This window comes from Mixophyes fleayi, chromosome 3 (genome assembly GCF_038048845.1).
Source record: "Mixophyes fleayi isolate aMixFle1 chromosome 3, aMixFle1.hap1, whole genome shotgun sequence".
Classification (NCBI taxonomy): Eukaryota; Metazoa; Chordata; class Amphibia; order Anura; family Limnodynastidae; genus Mixophyes; species Mixophyes fleayi.
Window position 1 is genome coordinate 183,379,267 of NC_134404.1, and position 18,279 is coordinate 183,397,545.

The 18,279-nt window shown below is 41.2% G+C and overlaps 1 protein-coding gene across 3 annotated transcripts in view; it reads right to left on the minus strand.

The window, feature by feature from the left end:
• The window catches only part of HACE1 (HECT domain and ankyrin repeat containing E3 ubiquitin protein ligase 1), a 77,416-nt gene that overhangs the window by 58,537 nt on the left and 600 nt on the right, over window positions 1-18,279 (minus strand). For 2 of the 3 annotated variants that reach the window (XM_075202842.1, XM_075202841.1), the window contains exons 2-5: window positions 17,345-17,399; window positions 14,353-14,442; window positions 6,949-7,053; window positions 6,472-6,547 (exon numbers count right to left, since the gene is read on the minus strand). In XM_075202842.1, the coding sequence (XP_075058943.1) occupies window positions 6,472-6,547; window positions 6,949-7,053; window positions 14,353-14,442; window positions 17,345-17,399 (326 nt within the window). Of the gene's footprint in view, window positions 1-6,471; window positions 6,548-6,948; window positions 7,054-14,352; window positions 14,443-16,806; window positions 16,942-17,344; window positions 17,400-18,279 lie in introns of those variants that run through there. The other variant, XM_075202844.1, reaches the window with a different exon arrangement.

The following is an 18,279-nucleotide window of genomic DNA, read 5'->3' on the forward strand; positions in this document are numbered from 1 at the left end:
AATACAAAAATAAGCTAGCTAAAAAATCATGACATTTCTCATTTGCAATGTCTAGATTCAAAATGGGAATTACATATTTATATTTGTAACCACACAAGTTTTATAAGGTTTTTATTTTAAGATAGGGCTTCCTTTTGGTAGCTTAATAGAAGGAATATATTATTTTCCATTCTATGCACAGATAAAAAAAAAACCCAGTTATTAATCCCAAAATGTTTTCTTGGGCACAGCAATAACAAATATATGTGTATTTTACACAGGGTATTAGAAATTTATAGGGCCCATGAAACAAAGAACTATATATAATTTTACTTCTACCTCATGGTATACCCCACCGCACAAGGAGCAGTAATACCAGGACTTTGAAGACCAATATTGGGGCGGCTGGCATAAGCTTCACCGGCTACCACTACCATCAATATGTGGCTCGGGAACCAAGGGCTTACATCACCCACACCCTCCCAGAATTGGACTTGCCTCCGCGGCCTAGCTCCCTGCCACCTCGCCATACTGCACGGGACCTCGAGAGGATCCTCGGATCATAACAACCCCTCTATCTGCTCCCCCTCTACAGAGGCGGGTTTCCCCTCCAGCCTGGCCGATGAACCACCGCGGCATGGTTAGGGTGCATCTCTGCTGCTGGGATTCTCCACTAAATGTATGGTGCCGGCGCTGCACGTACCACACTGTATAAAGCGGTGCAGCCGCTCTCAATCTAAGCACTCTAACCATGCCCCACAGCAACCTGTCAAGCCCCACTTCTGGGTCCTACACTACACCTGCCCCCCCACTGGAGGCCCTGCACCATCCCCTCAGACACTGCACAGAAAAGGACTCAGCGTGCAGCAACTCCCCCGCACATTCCCTGGCCACCTATTACTTTGCCTGGCTGATTGGCTGTCTGAACATCATACCACTGTAGAGCCAGGGGTGGCTAACTCCCATTGTGGACTGGATAAGACCAGGCGCTCTGACCGCATCTCCTGGTGGGGCACAATCTACTATTGAGCTCAAATCTACCCAGTAAAATCACAGGGCCTGTAGCTTGGCTGACCTGCTGTACATACATCATCCACAGGCCTTTTCTGCCACCCACTGGTAGTATTTTATACTGCAACTATCCCTCAAGTCTCCAGCTATCTTGTGTCCAGACAGTTCCTACACAGTTAAGTCTTGCAAATCACACTCACAGCAACCTATAGGACCCTCTCTCTACTACTCTGGTGTATTGACATTGGACTGCCTGACTTTCAAGTGCTGCTCCAGCCTGGTGCACTGCCCACACCACCCCCCTGACCTGATTGTCACACTTGGACTGTGTTTGCTGCACATCCTTGTGGGCCACCCAACAGGACTGGCCTGGGGTAAATTGGACACGCTCTTCACTTACCACAACTGGGGCCAGCTTAGTCTCCATGAGCTGAATTGAGACACCCCCTATGACCCTTGGATCCGGTTCTTGCCCTGGAATGATGTTTTGAAGCCTTTACACCACCACAGAATAACCCCCTAGTTGCTTACTTTGTCTGCTCTCTCTAGTGGCTCTCCCACAAGGTTGTCATGCCTAAAGGGGGAGAGAGAGCTGGCGGCTCTGACAAGCCCCAGAGCTTTATGAAGTTTGCTTATACAGATGCTAACACCCATGGTGTTCTCCTCACCTTCAAGACCACTTAGACTCTGAGGACTCTTGCAAGTCCTCGCTGATTTGCGAAGATTTACAAAGTCAAGGAGACTAGGAGATCGCGTAGGCAATCCATGCAGAAGTGCATAAAGCCACTGGCACGTTGACCGCTGAACTGCATGATCTGGGAGACAGGACTGACCATCTTGAGTCCAAGATGGCCGAGGTTATCTAATCCCACAAGGCCCGGAGACGGATCTTCAACGCCTACCACTGGATGTACTCCATCTGCAGAAACAGCAGGAAGGTCAATAAAATAGGGCCCAGCACAATAACCTGCTTATCAGGGGCATGCCCAAAACAGTAGAACTCTATGTGCTTGACCAGTACCCGAAGAGACTTTTTGGCCACCTAGCCCTTGCGGAAGACTCTTCGACCACGCTGCCAGGAAGCTTACCATCACTGTGATGTCATTATTCAATGTCATTATTACACCACCAAGGAGGCAATCCTGCGGGAATACCGCAAGACTGCTTCAATCTTATTCGATGGAGCCTCCATAGAGATCTTTCAGGACATTGCCCCGCTGACGCTCCTCAAGAGACGATGAAGCCTATCACGTCGATGCTCAGGGAAAACAACATCCAATACAGATAGGGCTTTCATTTTCATATCCTACTATAGCACAATAACAAGCTCCACTTACTGGCCGACGCTGCCCACCTCCTCGACGCCTGGCACTGGCTCCAGTTAAGAGAGGGCCACTTCCACACCTAGAAAGCTCTTCTCCACCGAGTTGTCGACTGTGAAGAGGGCGGCCAAATCCACCGCCCCTGTTTCACCTCCTAGACTACTGCCAAAATAACTAATGCTTTTCTGTAGACTCCCCATTGGAATCGTCTTGTTTTATGCTCCTCCACCCTACATGAACGACCGTAAGTTTTGCATTCTATAAGTACCGCCCTCCACGGTGATCCAGCACCATTTCACAGAGGGACACATAAGGAATAGCACAGTTCTTGGCAGTCTCTAGTGCAGTTGGGCAGCATCATAGGTAGAAAAGAAAGAGGAAGGGTAGCAGTGTTCTTCAAAGTCTCCAGTGACATTCAGGAGAGCTCCATTGCTAATTGTCATTGCTGAAATAGAAATAATAGGTCTGACAGGCTTGGTCTTCTAAATCCGCAGTCACATTGTACTGCGTTATATAGGTAACATACATAGAGGAGAGCACCATTGCTCCATTGACGTAAAGCCAATGGAGCAATGGTATCAGCTGACCTATCGGATATAGCCCCCCGCCTCCGTTAATGGCAACTTAATGACTCCATCCTCCATGACCCACAACTTACTCCTCAAGTTCGGCCTATCCTAGAGGAGTACTTTCTCCTGAATAACCTCCCCCGTGACACTGTGGGAAGCCCATAAGGCGGTGGCCAGGGGACATGTAATAAGCTTGGCCTCAAAAAAGTGTCTACGTCTACATCTCTCACTGGCTATAAAAATTCAGACCCTGTAGTGACAACACAAGCTGGCTCCAGATTCGAATACCCTGACCAAACTCCTTACAGTGAGGACTGAACCGAACCTTGTTCTTTCAGAGACCCCTGCCAAGGACCTGAAATGGCTGAAGCAGTTGTTCAACGAGAGGGGAAATAAGGCAAACAGGATCCTGGCCGCTAGACTACGAGCTAAGGGTCCCAAAACAATGTCCCGGCCTTGGAATCACCCATCTATAACCTTGACTTCATAGCATGCAGTTCCAGTCATTTTACAATAAACAGTATAACCTTGATATTCAGAACCCTGGTAAAAGCTCCCCAGGCACCGCCCCAGCAGAGTTAAAGAAACGTGTGACGCTTCCCAAGCTTTCTTGTCTATCTGCCCAACAATTGAATGAGGAGATCATGGCAGCCAAAATCTCAGTAGTAATTAAGGCACAGAAGGTCTCAAAGGTTCCAGGCCCAGATGGCTTCACTGCGGCCTACTACAAAAAAAATTCACACATTTTGGTTCCTGACCTGCATACCCTGTTTAATGCTGTGCTGCAGAGAGATCACTTTCTTAGTGTAATGTTGGAGGCCCGTATAGTGGGCATTCACAAAGAGGAGAAGGATCCCTGTGATTGTGTGAGCTACAGCCCTATCTCCCTAGTCAATGCAGATATTAAGCTGTATGCCAAGATCCTGGAACCCCGCCTAAACAGGGTCCTCCCGGAACTGGTTCATTATCACTAGGTAGGATTCTTCCAGGGTGCCAGGCCTGAGATAATACCTGTAGAGCGATTGACCTTATGTAGATTATCAACCATAGGTTCTTCCCAGCAATGTTGCTTTCTCTAGAAGCCGAGAAGGCATTTGACCGGATCTCCTGGGACTTCATGTTCTATGCTTTGAAGGTTTATTGCTTCTTAGCAGAATTTCTGACGGGTGTATCAGCCCTATATGACTCCCCATCGGCCAGGGTCTTATTTAACAGCACTTTATCTGACCCGATTTCCCCCTCCAACGGGATGAGACAGGGGTGCCCTCTGTCGCCATTGGTCTTTGCATTAGTCATAGAACCCTTATAGGTGACTGTCCGACAGACGGCCTCAATACGGGGTGTGGAGGTGGGGCCACGGGAGCTTAAGATATCTCTCTTCGCAGACGATATCCTCTTCTCTTTCACAAATCCCCAGGAATCTATCTTCCCTATTCCAGCTTATAATCAAATATAGCTCCCTGTCGGGTTACAAAATGAATGTCACCAAATCTGAGGCCATGCTTCTACATGTCCCCTCCCACATGAAGGCCCATATACAAGCTAACCCTACAATGGCAGAAATGCGAGATCAAATACCAAGGTGTATACATCAACTCCCTATATGGCTGGCTGTACCAAGAAACTTTGCCTCACCTTCTAACCAGAGTTAATTGGGACCTGTGTATTTGGCAGAGCTATATGATCTTGTCGCTGGGGAAGATCATCACTATCAAGATGAACCTGATCCGCAAACTTATGTACCAGACCCTCCCTGAATCTGTGTTTCAGGACTTACAATCCTCCTTCCTGAAGTCTATTTGGCTTGGGAAACCCAATAGAATCGTGGTAACAGTCCTTAAGAAACCCAGCATCCGTGGGGGCAGGGGATTCCCAGATATGAAATTTTATTACTTGGCATCACACCTGAGCCAGGAAGCAACCACTTATGCTCCCTATCAGACCACAGCATGGGTAGATTTAGAGAGACACTTCACACTTCATCTACTTTTTAGCCTCCCTCTGGGGTCTCTCTGGTACAGATCGGCCACCAGCAGCTTCCTCTCTCCAGTCCCAAATTCTGCTAATGGGGCCTGGACCTACCTATCCGATCTTCACCAAAGGTTCGAACCCTTCGACCCCCTTTTCTTTGAATTTTTTTTCCAGATCCGTCATTTTAATGCACCCCTGCACTCCCCTGACACCCTTCGGACAATTCCTTTTTTTAAGCGGCTAAGCCTCCACTCCCCCTCACTAAGGGGATGATATCTTTGGTATACAACTGGCTGATGAAGTACACATATGACTCACAATGTCATCATGAACGTGAATGGGAAAGAGACTGGAGTCCCCCATTTGATGACACTGGTTGAGAAGTCGTCAGAGAGGGGATAGCCAAAAGTTCAATTTCCACGCAAATCAAGGAAATGGCCTTCAAACTATATTACAGGTGATACTACACACCTGACAGGCTCTCCAAGATGTTTCCCACGTCCACTGTGAACTGCTGGCGCAACTGTGGTCAGAAGGGCATGCCCCTCTACATTTGGTGCGCATGCCCACGTATAGTCTTCTTCTGGAATATGGTCCTCTCGATCATTAACTCCATCTTCGAGCAACAGTTGTCTAAGGACCCCTGGACTTTCATCAGGAAGAGGACAACAGAGAAGGAGAGTGTCCCGTCAAATAGTTGATCTCCCATATTCTAGCTGCTGCAAAATCTCTGACCCCCACCCCACCCTCTATACAGGCCCTTCGGAACTATGTCTGGCATACCGCAAGTATCACCCATTGTCTACAAGATATCACCTATTGTCTACAAGATAAATCACACAAGTTTCATTGTGTTTGGGCCCCTTAGTATCTTAGGGAAAGCTCTAGCTGCCTATCCACCCCTACCCTGTTCCAAGTTTAGGGAGCGGCGGACGTACCAGCAATTTAGACTCTGAGCTGCCTCTGGATCCTCCTGGTTGGGCCCTGCACCCTCCGGGTATACACCCCCATATTGATGGTCTTTGCCTCACGCACAGTTTAGGGCACCTATGCCCATATGCAAGATGCTAGCATTTCTTCAATTCCAATGCCCGCCCCTCCCTTTTAAACATTTCCCCCGCATGCTTACCCGTTTCAACCCTTCTCTCTCCCGACATTCTCTCCCCATGCTTGCACCCCATTCTTCCTTTCACAATATTTGATAGAAACGTTTCGTGTGTTCATATAAAATTATTTAATGTACTTCTTTTACCTATTTCCTCGTAAAATAAAGAGTTTAAAATAAATAAATTTCTCTTTAAAACACTTTGAGGAGACCCTGTAGTGATGGAGGCTCTGATGATCTCCCCTGCACACTAGCACAATTAGATCCAGTGGTTATTTAGACCCAATAGCAGCCTTTGTTACTTTCACATTCAACACTCTATGTTGAAATCAAATATTTAAGCAATTTTGGTAAATAACCCTCTCTAGTAAAGCATAGAAGGTGAATTAAATGTTTGCATCACTTAAGTTTGATTCAGAAAGCTTAATAGGAAAACACATTAAAGTGTAATCTACCGCAAGCTATCTAATTGCACCTCTACATTTACCAAGTCCAAGATAAAAATATGACTTACTGCAGTCAGACCCTCATTATTGCAAATGTTGACATCTGCATTGTATTCTAAGAGTTTGCTCATGCATTTCTTCTGCCTGCAAAAAGAAAATAGCTCATTACAAATAGGAATTCCCAAATAGATTTAATACTTTAGAATAAATACATTTTTTTTTTTAAATTAAAATTTTACTACAGGTTACTAGATTGATAATTTGCCCAAATTATCCGTTACATTTTGAAATATGTCTCTCTCTCCCAATATACACTTGGGGAAGGATTAGGTATGTAATCCTGAAAAAAAGCTTCTGTCATAAGAATTTCTCCAAAGTATAGTCCAGTGTGCAGCATCACTCGAGCACAAAACAAAACAAGAACTCTATAATATGCAGTACCACCAACTGTGACCACGCTCTGAACACTGTATGTACTCTTTAATTTTAGACCGCCCCCCTGTACAGAAATTATTGTTAACACAAAACAAACACAAAAAGCATACCCATTTCGAGCTGCCAAGTGAAGAGGTGTGCATCCTGAGATATCCTGATAATTTGGACAGGCACCTCTCTTTAAAAGCAGAACCAGGCATTCCACAGAACCACAGCTTAAGAGGACAAAAACAAAATTTAAATACAAGAAATAGTGAGTGTCGAATAGATCATACAATATATCATTGAATACATCAACAGAAAAGATTCAATGTAGAAAAGTAAAAATAATAAATAGTAAACAGACATAATATGCTTATACAAAGGATAAAGAAGGCCTTGCTTATAATAATGTAAATGAGACAAATGTGCCATAAAACTGTGGGCTATGTGAGGGGCAGACTATATGAAATTAATGGAAAAAAATCAGTGCAATTGAGTAAAATAAAATGATTGTTCTTTCACTTGTACTTTTTGTACTGCTGTAGAATTTTTAGACTAACATTTCTCATCATAACACAACAATTGCTTTAGAAGCTGATGGAAGATCACTAGAGGGCATCCTGACTATAGTGCCTTTGGCAATTTACATTTAGAGTTTGTAAACATGATGACTTAACAAGCATATACATGCAGTTAGGACACATCTGTACTGCCTAAATAGTGCTCTTATTGAGTGTAGGTCCTTAGCATGCATTGATATGGGAACATCTCAGTTTGGGGACAAAGGATCAATGAACCACAAGTCATCAAGGTCTTTCCATGAAATATACATGTAGTCAGAATGCCCTCTTAACAGCGCTTAGATAAAAGACAGTTCATGACATGTTTTATAATTCTTTATTTTGTTAGATCACCGAATAAGTTAACAATGTAGAAAAATATGTAAATTCCACAGAGGACCTTATTTTACAGTCAATTACAGCACATTAGATCATTATCTAATAAACACAACATATTGAAGTTTTGATAGACTTATCTCACAACAAAAAAAATCAGTGAGGTGGAGGATAGAGCGGAAGGAAGGGAAATTGGGAAGGGACATTACAGGAGCACCAAAAACAATGGGGGCGGTAGTATTTTTATTACAATTGTGTAAGAGTTTCACGGGGTAACAGTTATTGTATTGGATGGGAAACATTACTGAATATGAGGGGCAAGGGAGAAAGATAATCTTCCAGCCAGTAAATTTAATTTTGAGTACATTATGATTATAATATTTATGGGGAATGTGGTTGTGTCTAGCTCTCTAAAGAGCCACGGGGTCCAGACGTGCCCAAATGTGGTATATAAACTTCTCCATAGCAGCAATATGCTATAGTTACTGTGTTGTAGGAGGGAGCGTTTTTAAAAAAAAATTCTTATACTGCTTCATTCCCATTCTTATTAATTGTATTATCTTGTTGATAGGTGCCAGTTACATATTAACAAAATCTCCAGAGAAAGGGAGTGAAGAGTCCTATTTTGAACCCTTGAGATATTTGAATGTGCTACTAGGTTATTAGAGGCATGATTGGTAATAGGGTGGGGAGTATAGGGAATGTAAATATTGCAGAGTATATAAATTAACATGGTAAACATAATAAACGTAAACATTATAAATATAATTAGTTGTTGCGAAATATGAGCAAACTGCAAACTAGATGTGCTTTCCAGACTTGAACAGGGAAGATTAACCTTGCTGTACTTTAGATTCAAATTGCATAGTTATAGAAGCAAGCGGTTATCAAAAGTTTATTGTTGGTTATTATTTGTACATTGGAACCAAAATTCAATGGTTACTCTGTTATCCCTCACCCACTGGTTCAATAAAACCTAGAAGTTTAGAGAACATACCAAAAACAAAGGTAGAAGAGACCATACCAAAAGAGTCCTTGTCCCAGTGGAAATAGTGGGGATAGACCTGTAATTGGCAAAGTAATAGAGCTAATAAATCACAATCAACCTGTCTTTGGGTCTAAGGATCTGAAAGATCTGTAAATTGCAGAACACTCTGGTCTTGGAGGTTGGGGTGAAGTTGGTTTCACAGTTCATTATGACAAGGAAATTGGATCATGTGAAAGGTCTTCAACAGTCGAAATCCCCCGTTTTTGGGTGGAAGTTTGTGCCTCATCAAGATTTTTGGCCACATGTATTTAATTCTAATGTCAGATGAGGATGCAAATTGGATATCCCCATTTGTACCTAATGTGGTTTTGCAGTAGAAGAGTCATGAATGGCTTTAAGTCTCTGCTTTTGGACAGCATTATGGGAGAGACACCTTAAAATATCCGTAGGGTATTATTGTCGAAGTTGATTAAGTGAGTTTTACTTAACATGGTTTCTTTAGCACTGTAATAATGTAGTCAAAGAAACACATCACGTGATCCTCTGCATAAAGAGTTTAAGATAGGGTTAGAAATGTTTGGCTTCAATCTCCCAGATTCTCAGATTGTTCCTCCTCGCTCTACTCTCCAAATTTCTTGGGCTTCTTGCAGATGTTGTATCCTGGCGAATTAGCTGGAAACTGGTCTCTACTGATTGTTGGAAGGCGACCACTGCCTCAATTCGCCTTTCTACATGATCGGTTCATTACTTCAGCAAGCTCCGACCTCAAGTTGGACTTTCTTTAGAAAAGTTACATAAATCCAATTTCCTCCCCTGGTACACTGTCTCAGCAATAAATACATTTCCTATACAAAAGTGCTACACAATATAATAAAAATCAGTACATTTGCAATATCAATTAGCGCACTGCGCTAATAATTTATATATATATATATATATATATTCATAGAATAAGTTACCGTATATACTCGAGTATAAGCCGAGTTTTTCAGCACATTTTTTGTGCTGAAAAAGACCCCCATCGGCTTATACTCGAGTGATGTTTGGGGTGATCTAAGTGAGCGGCATTCCTAGTGGGGAGAGAAGGTGCCGTACTGAGAGCAATGCAGGATGCAGCAGAGCGTGACCTCTGACATCACATCACACTGCGCAGAGCCACATCAGGAACACATGCTGCCCGGCAAAAACATAGATCGGAGCCGCCAGCGGGGAAACTACCCAGCACTCAGTGCCAGCTAACACACCGCCCGGACAGGACACCGCTGCCCACCTGACCTCACAGCCATATCGACATCGCTCCTGCTCAGACCGGTCAGCATCTACCCAACCTACCCGGGACCGCGCACAAGACTCCTGGCATCCACCATAATGGTAGTTTGACCACCATCAGAAGGTAATTGCATACTTTTGTCACATCTGAACGGGATACACATTCACCATTACAGCCCCTACTGTGCATTCCAGGCTGCCAAAGTTAATACAGGCAGAAGCACTATTTACATCCATCTACCAGCGGCACAGACACTCTTATCAGTGCAATACCTACAGCATCCATTAGAAATACTGCTCTGCAAGCTGAACACTGTAACATTTACCTCTGTTTAACACTGTGCCATATTTATACTGTCTACTGTTTATATTTGCTTTATACTGTACGAATCCAATACATCTATACTCATTCATTAATCAACCTACTGATGCATCAATTAATGTAATTTTATTGGTATCTATTTTTATTTTTGAAATTTACCAGTAGCTGCTGCATTTCCCACCTTAGGCTTATACTCGAGTCAATAAGTTTTCCCAGTTTTTTGTGGTAAAATTAGGTGCCTCGGCTTATATTCGGGTCGACTTATACTCGAGTATATACGGTATGTATAAGTGAGTGATCCAGCCACAGAGACGTTTTGTACTTCTGCTTGAACAGTAGCTTTTAGATCATTCAACTCCTTGAGCAAAGAGAAGTCTTTTCCAGTGATAGGTGTGAGGTCTGGATGGGAGGGATTTTGGGTTTGTTACTCTGATTCTGGCACAGCTTTTTTCTTGAAGTAGATTGGTTCCTACAGCATTCTTATCCCTCAACATGTTGCAGTAGTTAGGTTATGGTTATTCATTCGTAAGGGGAAGTTGGCGATATTACAAGTCACTCAAGTGATAAATGTCGAGATCTGAAGGCCACTCTGAAGAAAGGGTGTATTGCGAGAGTCAGTGATATTTTAGGCTTTCCATGTGGTAGATTACAAGCTTTATTTAAAGAGAGTCTTTGTTTCCCATGACAAGTTAACAACTGTTGAGTAAGGATTTACATATTTCCCACTTACATATTTCAGCTGTGAAGCATGCTTTGCTTTGATGTATAGTGGGAATGGGCCATAAGTCAAGTGTGATTTTGTTGACAACTAAGCTCTGAGGAAAACTTTACCTGTGGAATTCTGAAAATAAAGACAACTTTGCTACATTTTAAAACACAAATGTGTGGATCTCAAAGTTTAAAATCCTTACGGAAATATTATTTGATGTATTACACGTTTGAGATTTCCACAGAGATTTTAAAATAATATTAAAATATGAGGACTGTGAAGGCAATTCAAAAACCTTAATCTGTATATTTTCATACTTGGTGGATTTGGGGGTAGGTTTGAATTGTTATCTTGCCAAGATATACCACCTATTTTTAGCTTCTTCACTGACAATGGGATATTTGTTGACATTTTCCTGGTGGAAGGAAGAATGGATTTAACTAAATATTTCTAGTACCACTGGTTGTCACACAGTCCCCAAAGCATAGTAGACCGCTCCCCATGCTTATCAGTTGGCAAGGTGTTGTTTTCTTCAAAGGTTTCGGACAAAACATTTTTTCTTATCTAAATATTGTTTTGCAAATTGTACATGATAAAATTATGTGGGAATGGTCTACCTTGCATATTTGATCAGTTTACAAATAGTCTTATCTGAATTTTGTCTTGGTCGTCTAGATCATGCATAGACTTCAACAGTTCCATTAATTTCCATTTCTTAATGAGGTCTCCGATATTAGAAATTCCTTGCTGGAAGAATTGGGTTTTTGATGTTTGATTTTTTTAAATTTCCCGTGCATTGTACAATCAATTGTCTTTATTTCAAGTGCTCAGTATAGCATATTGAGATAATATAAGGATCAGAGTATTAATTCAACTTTGGAGTCTTCACCTGGCTTACGTTAAGGCATAATGGGGCATATTCAATTAGCTTCCGAGATCGTAGCTTTGTGGGTATGCGCACATAAAGTGCAATTACGTACCGCCACGTCGCAGATTACCCTTCGCAACCCTATGGAGTGTGAGGGTAAATCTCTGGTGTAGAGCTATTGTGAAGGAGTCGGCCGCGTGTAGCCGCGATCCCGGAAGCTAATTGAATATGCCCAAATAAGTCAAGTTATAAGGTCTTTGTGATTGTAGCATGTGTAAAAAAGAAAAATGTAAACAGATAAATCAGGGGTGCTCACGTGTTTGAATACAACTGTACATTGTATCTGCATACAAAAAGCTACAAGATGCCAGAATGACACTATACAGGGCTATTTAGAGTTTGTACTGTGCATTGCTGTTACATACAATTGTTTATTAATGGCAACAGATAGTACATTATTACGGAGACACAACGTGGAATACTGGTAGATCCAAATAGGTCACATTTTTCCATGTCCAGGAATTGTGTACTGTAGTGGTTCCCAAATAATTCCAAAATAATTACCGGGTAGCTCCGTTTTTTAAGTAGTTGGGACAAAATAAAGAAGTATTTAGGCCCCTTCACCATTTCACACTCTGTGTCCCCCTTTCATCCAATCACTCTCTGTGTCCCCCTTTCATCCAATTACTCTCTGTGTCCCCCTTTCATCCAATCACTCTCTGTGTCCCCCTTTCATCCAATCACTCTCTGTGTCCCCCTTTCATCCAATCACTCTCTGTGTACCACTTCACTATATAATTTTGTGTACCTCATTGCTTTTTCCTCTCTGTTCCTTTACTTACCTTCTTTCCTCATTTTTTTCTCTCTTCTTTCTCATTGTTCCTCTCTGCTGCTGCTCCTCTTTGACAGTGTTGGACGTGATGATGTCACGCCTTACAGTCAGTGAGAACGGTGAGGAGGAAGATCCGGCGCTGGATTGGCAAGTTCTTTTTTTTTTAGCTATGGCGGCCGCGGCACCCCTGTGACAGCGCCGCGGCACACACTTTGGGAACCGCTGGTGTATTGCACAGGCAGTGTTGAACCAGCCTTAAAGAGCCCCATTCACCTACATGTGAATGCAGAGCTAATGCAACACTACATATCATCATTTATTTATATAGCACCAAAATATTCGGTAGCACTTTACAATTAGGGACAAACACAGTAATAAACAAACTGGGCAAAACAGAAAAAGAGGTGAGAAGGCCCTGCTCACAAGCTTACAATTTATGGGACAATGGGAGTTGGATACATGAGATTAAGTCTACATATTGCATTTCGGACCAGCTGGATTGTGAATGCAAAAAAAAAACAAAAAACGAAAACAAAAAGGGAATAGTATGCTATATGATCCATTCACACAACAATGTTTGTCAGAGGGTTGTTGTCTTGTGTGGATTGTGTAACGGATGGTAATGGGGTAATCTAGTGAGGTTAAGACAGTGGTTAAGGAATATTATAAGCTTGTCTGAAGAGGTAGATTTTCAGAGAATGCTTGAAAGTTTGTAGACAAGAGGAAAGTCTTATTGTGTGAGGGATGGAATTCCATATAGTGGGCGCAACCCGTAAAGAATCCTATAACCAGGAATGGGAGGATGTAATGAGAGTGGATGAGAGAGACAGATCTTGTGCAGAACGAAGTTGTCGAGTTGGGAGATATTTTGAGACAAGAGAGGAGATGTATGTTGGTGCAGCTTTGCTGATGGCCTTGTAGGTTAGTAAAGGTATTTTATATTGGATTCGAAAAAACAGGCAACCAGTGTAGAGAGAGAGTGATTCAGCAGAGGAATAAGGATTTGCAAGGAAAATCAATATAGCCGCTGCATGCAAAATAGATTGTAGGGTTTTGAGCCTGTTTTGGGGAAGACCAGTAAAGAGGGAATTGCAACAGTCAATGCGGGAGATGACAAGTGCATGAATTAAAGTTTTTGTGCAAGATATATGCGTATTCTGGAAATGTTTTTTTAGATGTATATAACATGATTTAGATATAGAGTTCATGTAGGGAACAAAGGATAGTTCTGAGTCAAGGATCACATCTAGACAGCGAGATTGTAGGGGTGGGGTTTAAGGTCATGTTGTCAACAGAGATAGAAATGTCAGGTATACTTTTGTTGGTAGGTGGGAATATTATTACCTCTGTTTTAGAAACATATGTACATAGTGCATTTTCTTACAGCCCAGTGTACAGCGACATCCGTTTCTGCATAAGAATCTACAATTCCTATACGGAGTTCATGCATCTTCCACACGAGTGATCGTTGTGCTTTAAAACTAGGTACACACTGCCAAACATTGGCTATATATATATTGCAGCCTTCAAATAAAATTGAGGATACATTCTTTGTTGTTTGATACCTTGTCAACAAGCATCCAAATTCATTATTGTTTTTATGCTTGACAAAAACTATTAATATCAGTATCAACTAGATAAATCTTACTTGGCAGCGATGTGAAGCAAACTTCTTTTAACTCTACCGAAGGCATAGTTGACATCAAACTTAGAATTTGAAAGCAACTCCGAAACAGACCTTTAAGACAAAAAAATTAAAAATGGATGAACTCTACAGAAATGTCAAATGTTTTAGCATTGTATAACAAAATAATAATAATGCCTAACAAAAATATTAAACACTTGATTTGACGGTAAATGCAATTTTAACCCTGTAAGCTAAATGACCTGAACAGAAATAAAATGCACTTTGCTAGTTAACAAGAATACATAATATTTTAAATATCCCATTTTATTTAGTTTCTGTTGTATATGGCAGAGGTCATCATAGATCTGCAACAGTATATTCTCATATTTGCTTACATTTCAATAGTTGTGAATTTTGCATTTGTATAAACTTATTTTAATATAAATGGAAAATATTAAATTACTTATCTATTTAAGTGAATAAATCAGTGATCTGGATTGATGCAATGCAACTGGCTGGTCATATGACAAGAGGAAAACACAACAAATACAGAGGGGGTAATCAGTTCACTTGGGAGATACCCCCACAACCTAAATGTGCACCCATGTGTGCTCAGTTTAGCTTCACTTATGGTCTATTAATCTTAGGAATGATGGGACACCATGACTGCCTTTACAGCAGGAGGCAAATGTGTACACGTGTAACTTCATTATAGATACAGAATAGTGCCTTCACTCCACCCAACTACTCATCTGCCTGTGCAAATGTCTGCTCCTCTGCAAACATGAGCATCTTGCTTTATAAACATGGACTCTAGTGGCAATGTGGGTACAGTTCCACAAATTGTAACATTCCCCCTGTGCTTATTTATTTTCCTCCTTTTGACTTTATTGTATATTTCTGATTTGTTTTCACGGATGGCAGGGTGTGGGTGCTCTTATGGACTTTGATCCCTAAGATTTAGGAGGAGTGATGTGGCCATGAGATTCCCACCGCCCTGAACCTTCTAGCACCCAACCCCCCCACCCACCCCTTATGGTGGGGGGCCAGAAGTTTTGGCGGAACCCCCACCCATCTTGCAGCAAAGGCCCTTGCCCCTTAAGGGACCTTACCATTCTGGTGGTCGGGCCTAGAAGTTTCCACACCCAGTACAGTTTTTGTGTTCACACTTTTTGGCACTAGTGATAGAAAGCAACGCCCAGGGAATTCAATAAAAATGTAACATTCCCCCACCCTCCCTCACCTGAAGCAGAAAACCACCTCGCCCTGTATATCTCGGCACTACAGCCTAAAGAATGTGCACTTGGTGTGAATGCGGGTCAGCCTCTCATTGTGTGGCAATGCTGCTTGTCCAAGGTCCACCCTGAGAGTGTAGTGACTGTGCATATAAAGTGTGTGTTATCCCAATATTCTAAGCATCCACAGCTCGCTGTAAGCACCTTCAGTGCTTGTGGTCTATTCTAATTCTAAACTCCTGTGTATCAAGAAATTTATAATGTGCTAAATATCTAAATAAACAGAATAAAAAGTGTGCATTATTTACCTACAGTAGTCAAATGTGCAAATGAGGACTAAAATATGGCAAGCAATAAAACATTTGTTTCTTTTTCTAAACTGGACTAAATAGAAGACCTGATTGCAAGTTGGATGCTACAATTTTAGTGCAAATTTGCACTTTGCAGCAATGTTAGCAAATATTCCTCAGTATTGATAATGCTGAACATGTGCTCTTAAATTAAATTGTACAGATTAACAATAATTGAAGCTTCATTTAAATTTAACACATTGTATGACAGTGCATAGCCTGAAAGCTTTCTCCTTTGAATGGCTATCCCCTGGGACTTTTTGTAATTATAATTTACTCTAAAGGTTACATTATCCCATGTTTGAAATAATGTAAATCACATTCTTATAATTTTTTATTCATGATGTATTACAGAGAATATCATTTACCTTAGGACTTATCTGCATTGTACCAAATAACTCTTGTTGGCATGGTAACTTTGTATGGACATTCTCACTAAATTCCTTGATGTCTAACATCCTTAAAACGACAAGTGTATTATACATCCTATGCAAAAAGATTCCCTTCTTCTCAAATTCTGATCTCATAATACAAAAATATTTTCAGCATGAAAAGATCTGCTCTTTTTATACTATACGTGGGATAACTGAAGATTCAGTAAAACAGTTCAAAAATATCCTCTTTAAATAAAATAAATTTATGACATTAACCAAATCTGTAAAGTAAAATGAATTCAATTCACAGAGTATAGTTAAATTATGCCGTTCCTGAGGCAATAAAATTATACAACTCTGTCTGGCATGATGGTCTTGGTGAAAAATAAAGCAATGTTTTTAGTAAAAACTACAGGTGGAAGTGTCAAAATCCAACAAATTAAAGTTGTATAAAAGAGGTTATCTGAAGAAACAGATTATATGGATTGGAAAATGCAAACAATTTATTAATCTTACTTTGAAATGTGACAATCGGTGATATCATGCAAGGAGTGTGGCCTTCCTAGAGTGTAGAAATCAAGAGGGCCACCAACCCCCCACCTGAAGATGGAAGTCAGATAGTGTTTCAGAATGGTTTGCTTTCTCTGTAACACCTGCTGCAGCTCACAGCATGGCCAATCCCCTGCAACAGAGCTATATTATAAAAAAGACAGGATGGATTGTGCCTTTCAACGACAGGAATGGAAGGGACACCTGCTACATGAGAGAGATGAATGTTATATTAAATCACATGACCTATCAATAAGAAATAGGGGTGGTTCTCCACACTACCCAAAGCCGAGAGCTGAGACTAAATCTATCCATAGCTTACAATGTGGCTCTATGAAAGCGATTCCATAAAGCCATATTGTAGAGCTATGCACTGTGTGTAATGCAGTCGTTTTCACTCCCATTCGCAGACTGGCTAATCATATGTGATATGTAAATAAACATGTCCCTTTTTTTCTGACTATATGTATGAATTATTATTATTAGCAGAAACATGGTCACATACCTGTGTTGATCTGCCATCACCATAGGCATCAAGGTGTAAACAGCGGTTTCATTATCTGTGTCAAATCAATAAACATATCAGTGTTAATAATAACATCATCAATGCTGTAGAAAGATTATTAGTGTAAAAGTAATTTGCAAACTGTAGATGGGGAAAAAAAAAAAAAAAAAAGGACAAAGATGAATATACTCAGCACTCAGGTGTTCAACATAGCACCAACTCAAACATTGTTTGAACATGTATAACAATCTAATTATGGCTTATGACCACTTGAGTCAATTCATGAATGCAGATTCCTGTACATGGAAATTAAGCAATAAGGAAATTAAACTGTTAAATGTCAAGTATACTGCCAAACAACTTTGTTGTTATAGTATATTAGTTTCCCTCTGGCTATTATCCTATTATAGAATTAAGTTTTTTTACATTTTACTGAACTTGGTCAGCTACTTTGGACTAGAGTTGACAGCAACCATAGGAACCATAGCAAAACTTAAATCATATGACTAAAACTTCACAGTGTACATTACTGTAATTACATTGTAACATTTCTAATGTGTCCACATATGTATGCCTATAATCAATGAAGCCAATCAGGGCAGGGGACAAGCCCAGCAGTAGAATGTAGAGCAGCTGTAGGCTTCATCACTGTACACCCTGATATCTCTTACAGGTGATGTCTCATCACTACACACCCGGATATAGCTCTCACAAGCTGGGCCCTGTCTCCTCTTATTTTCTTGCCTGCACCCATCATGTGATGCCTTTTATCAAGCCTCTTGCTTGTCCTGCACAACACTTGTTTGTTATACACCTTAACAGGTTTCATTTTGTTATTCCTGCACTTCTACATCTTGAATGATCTCTGTCATGCCTGATGGTCCTTTAAGTCTTAGTAATATGCTCTACTTCCCTACTGTGCAGTGCTCTTGAGT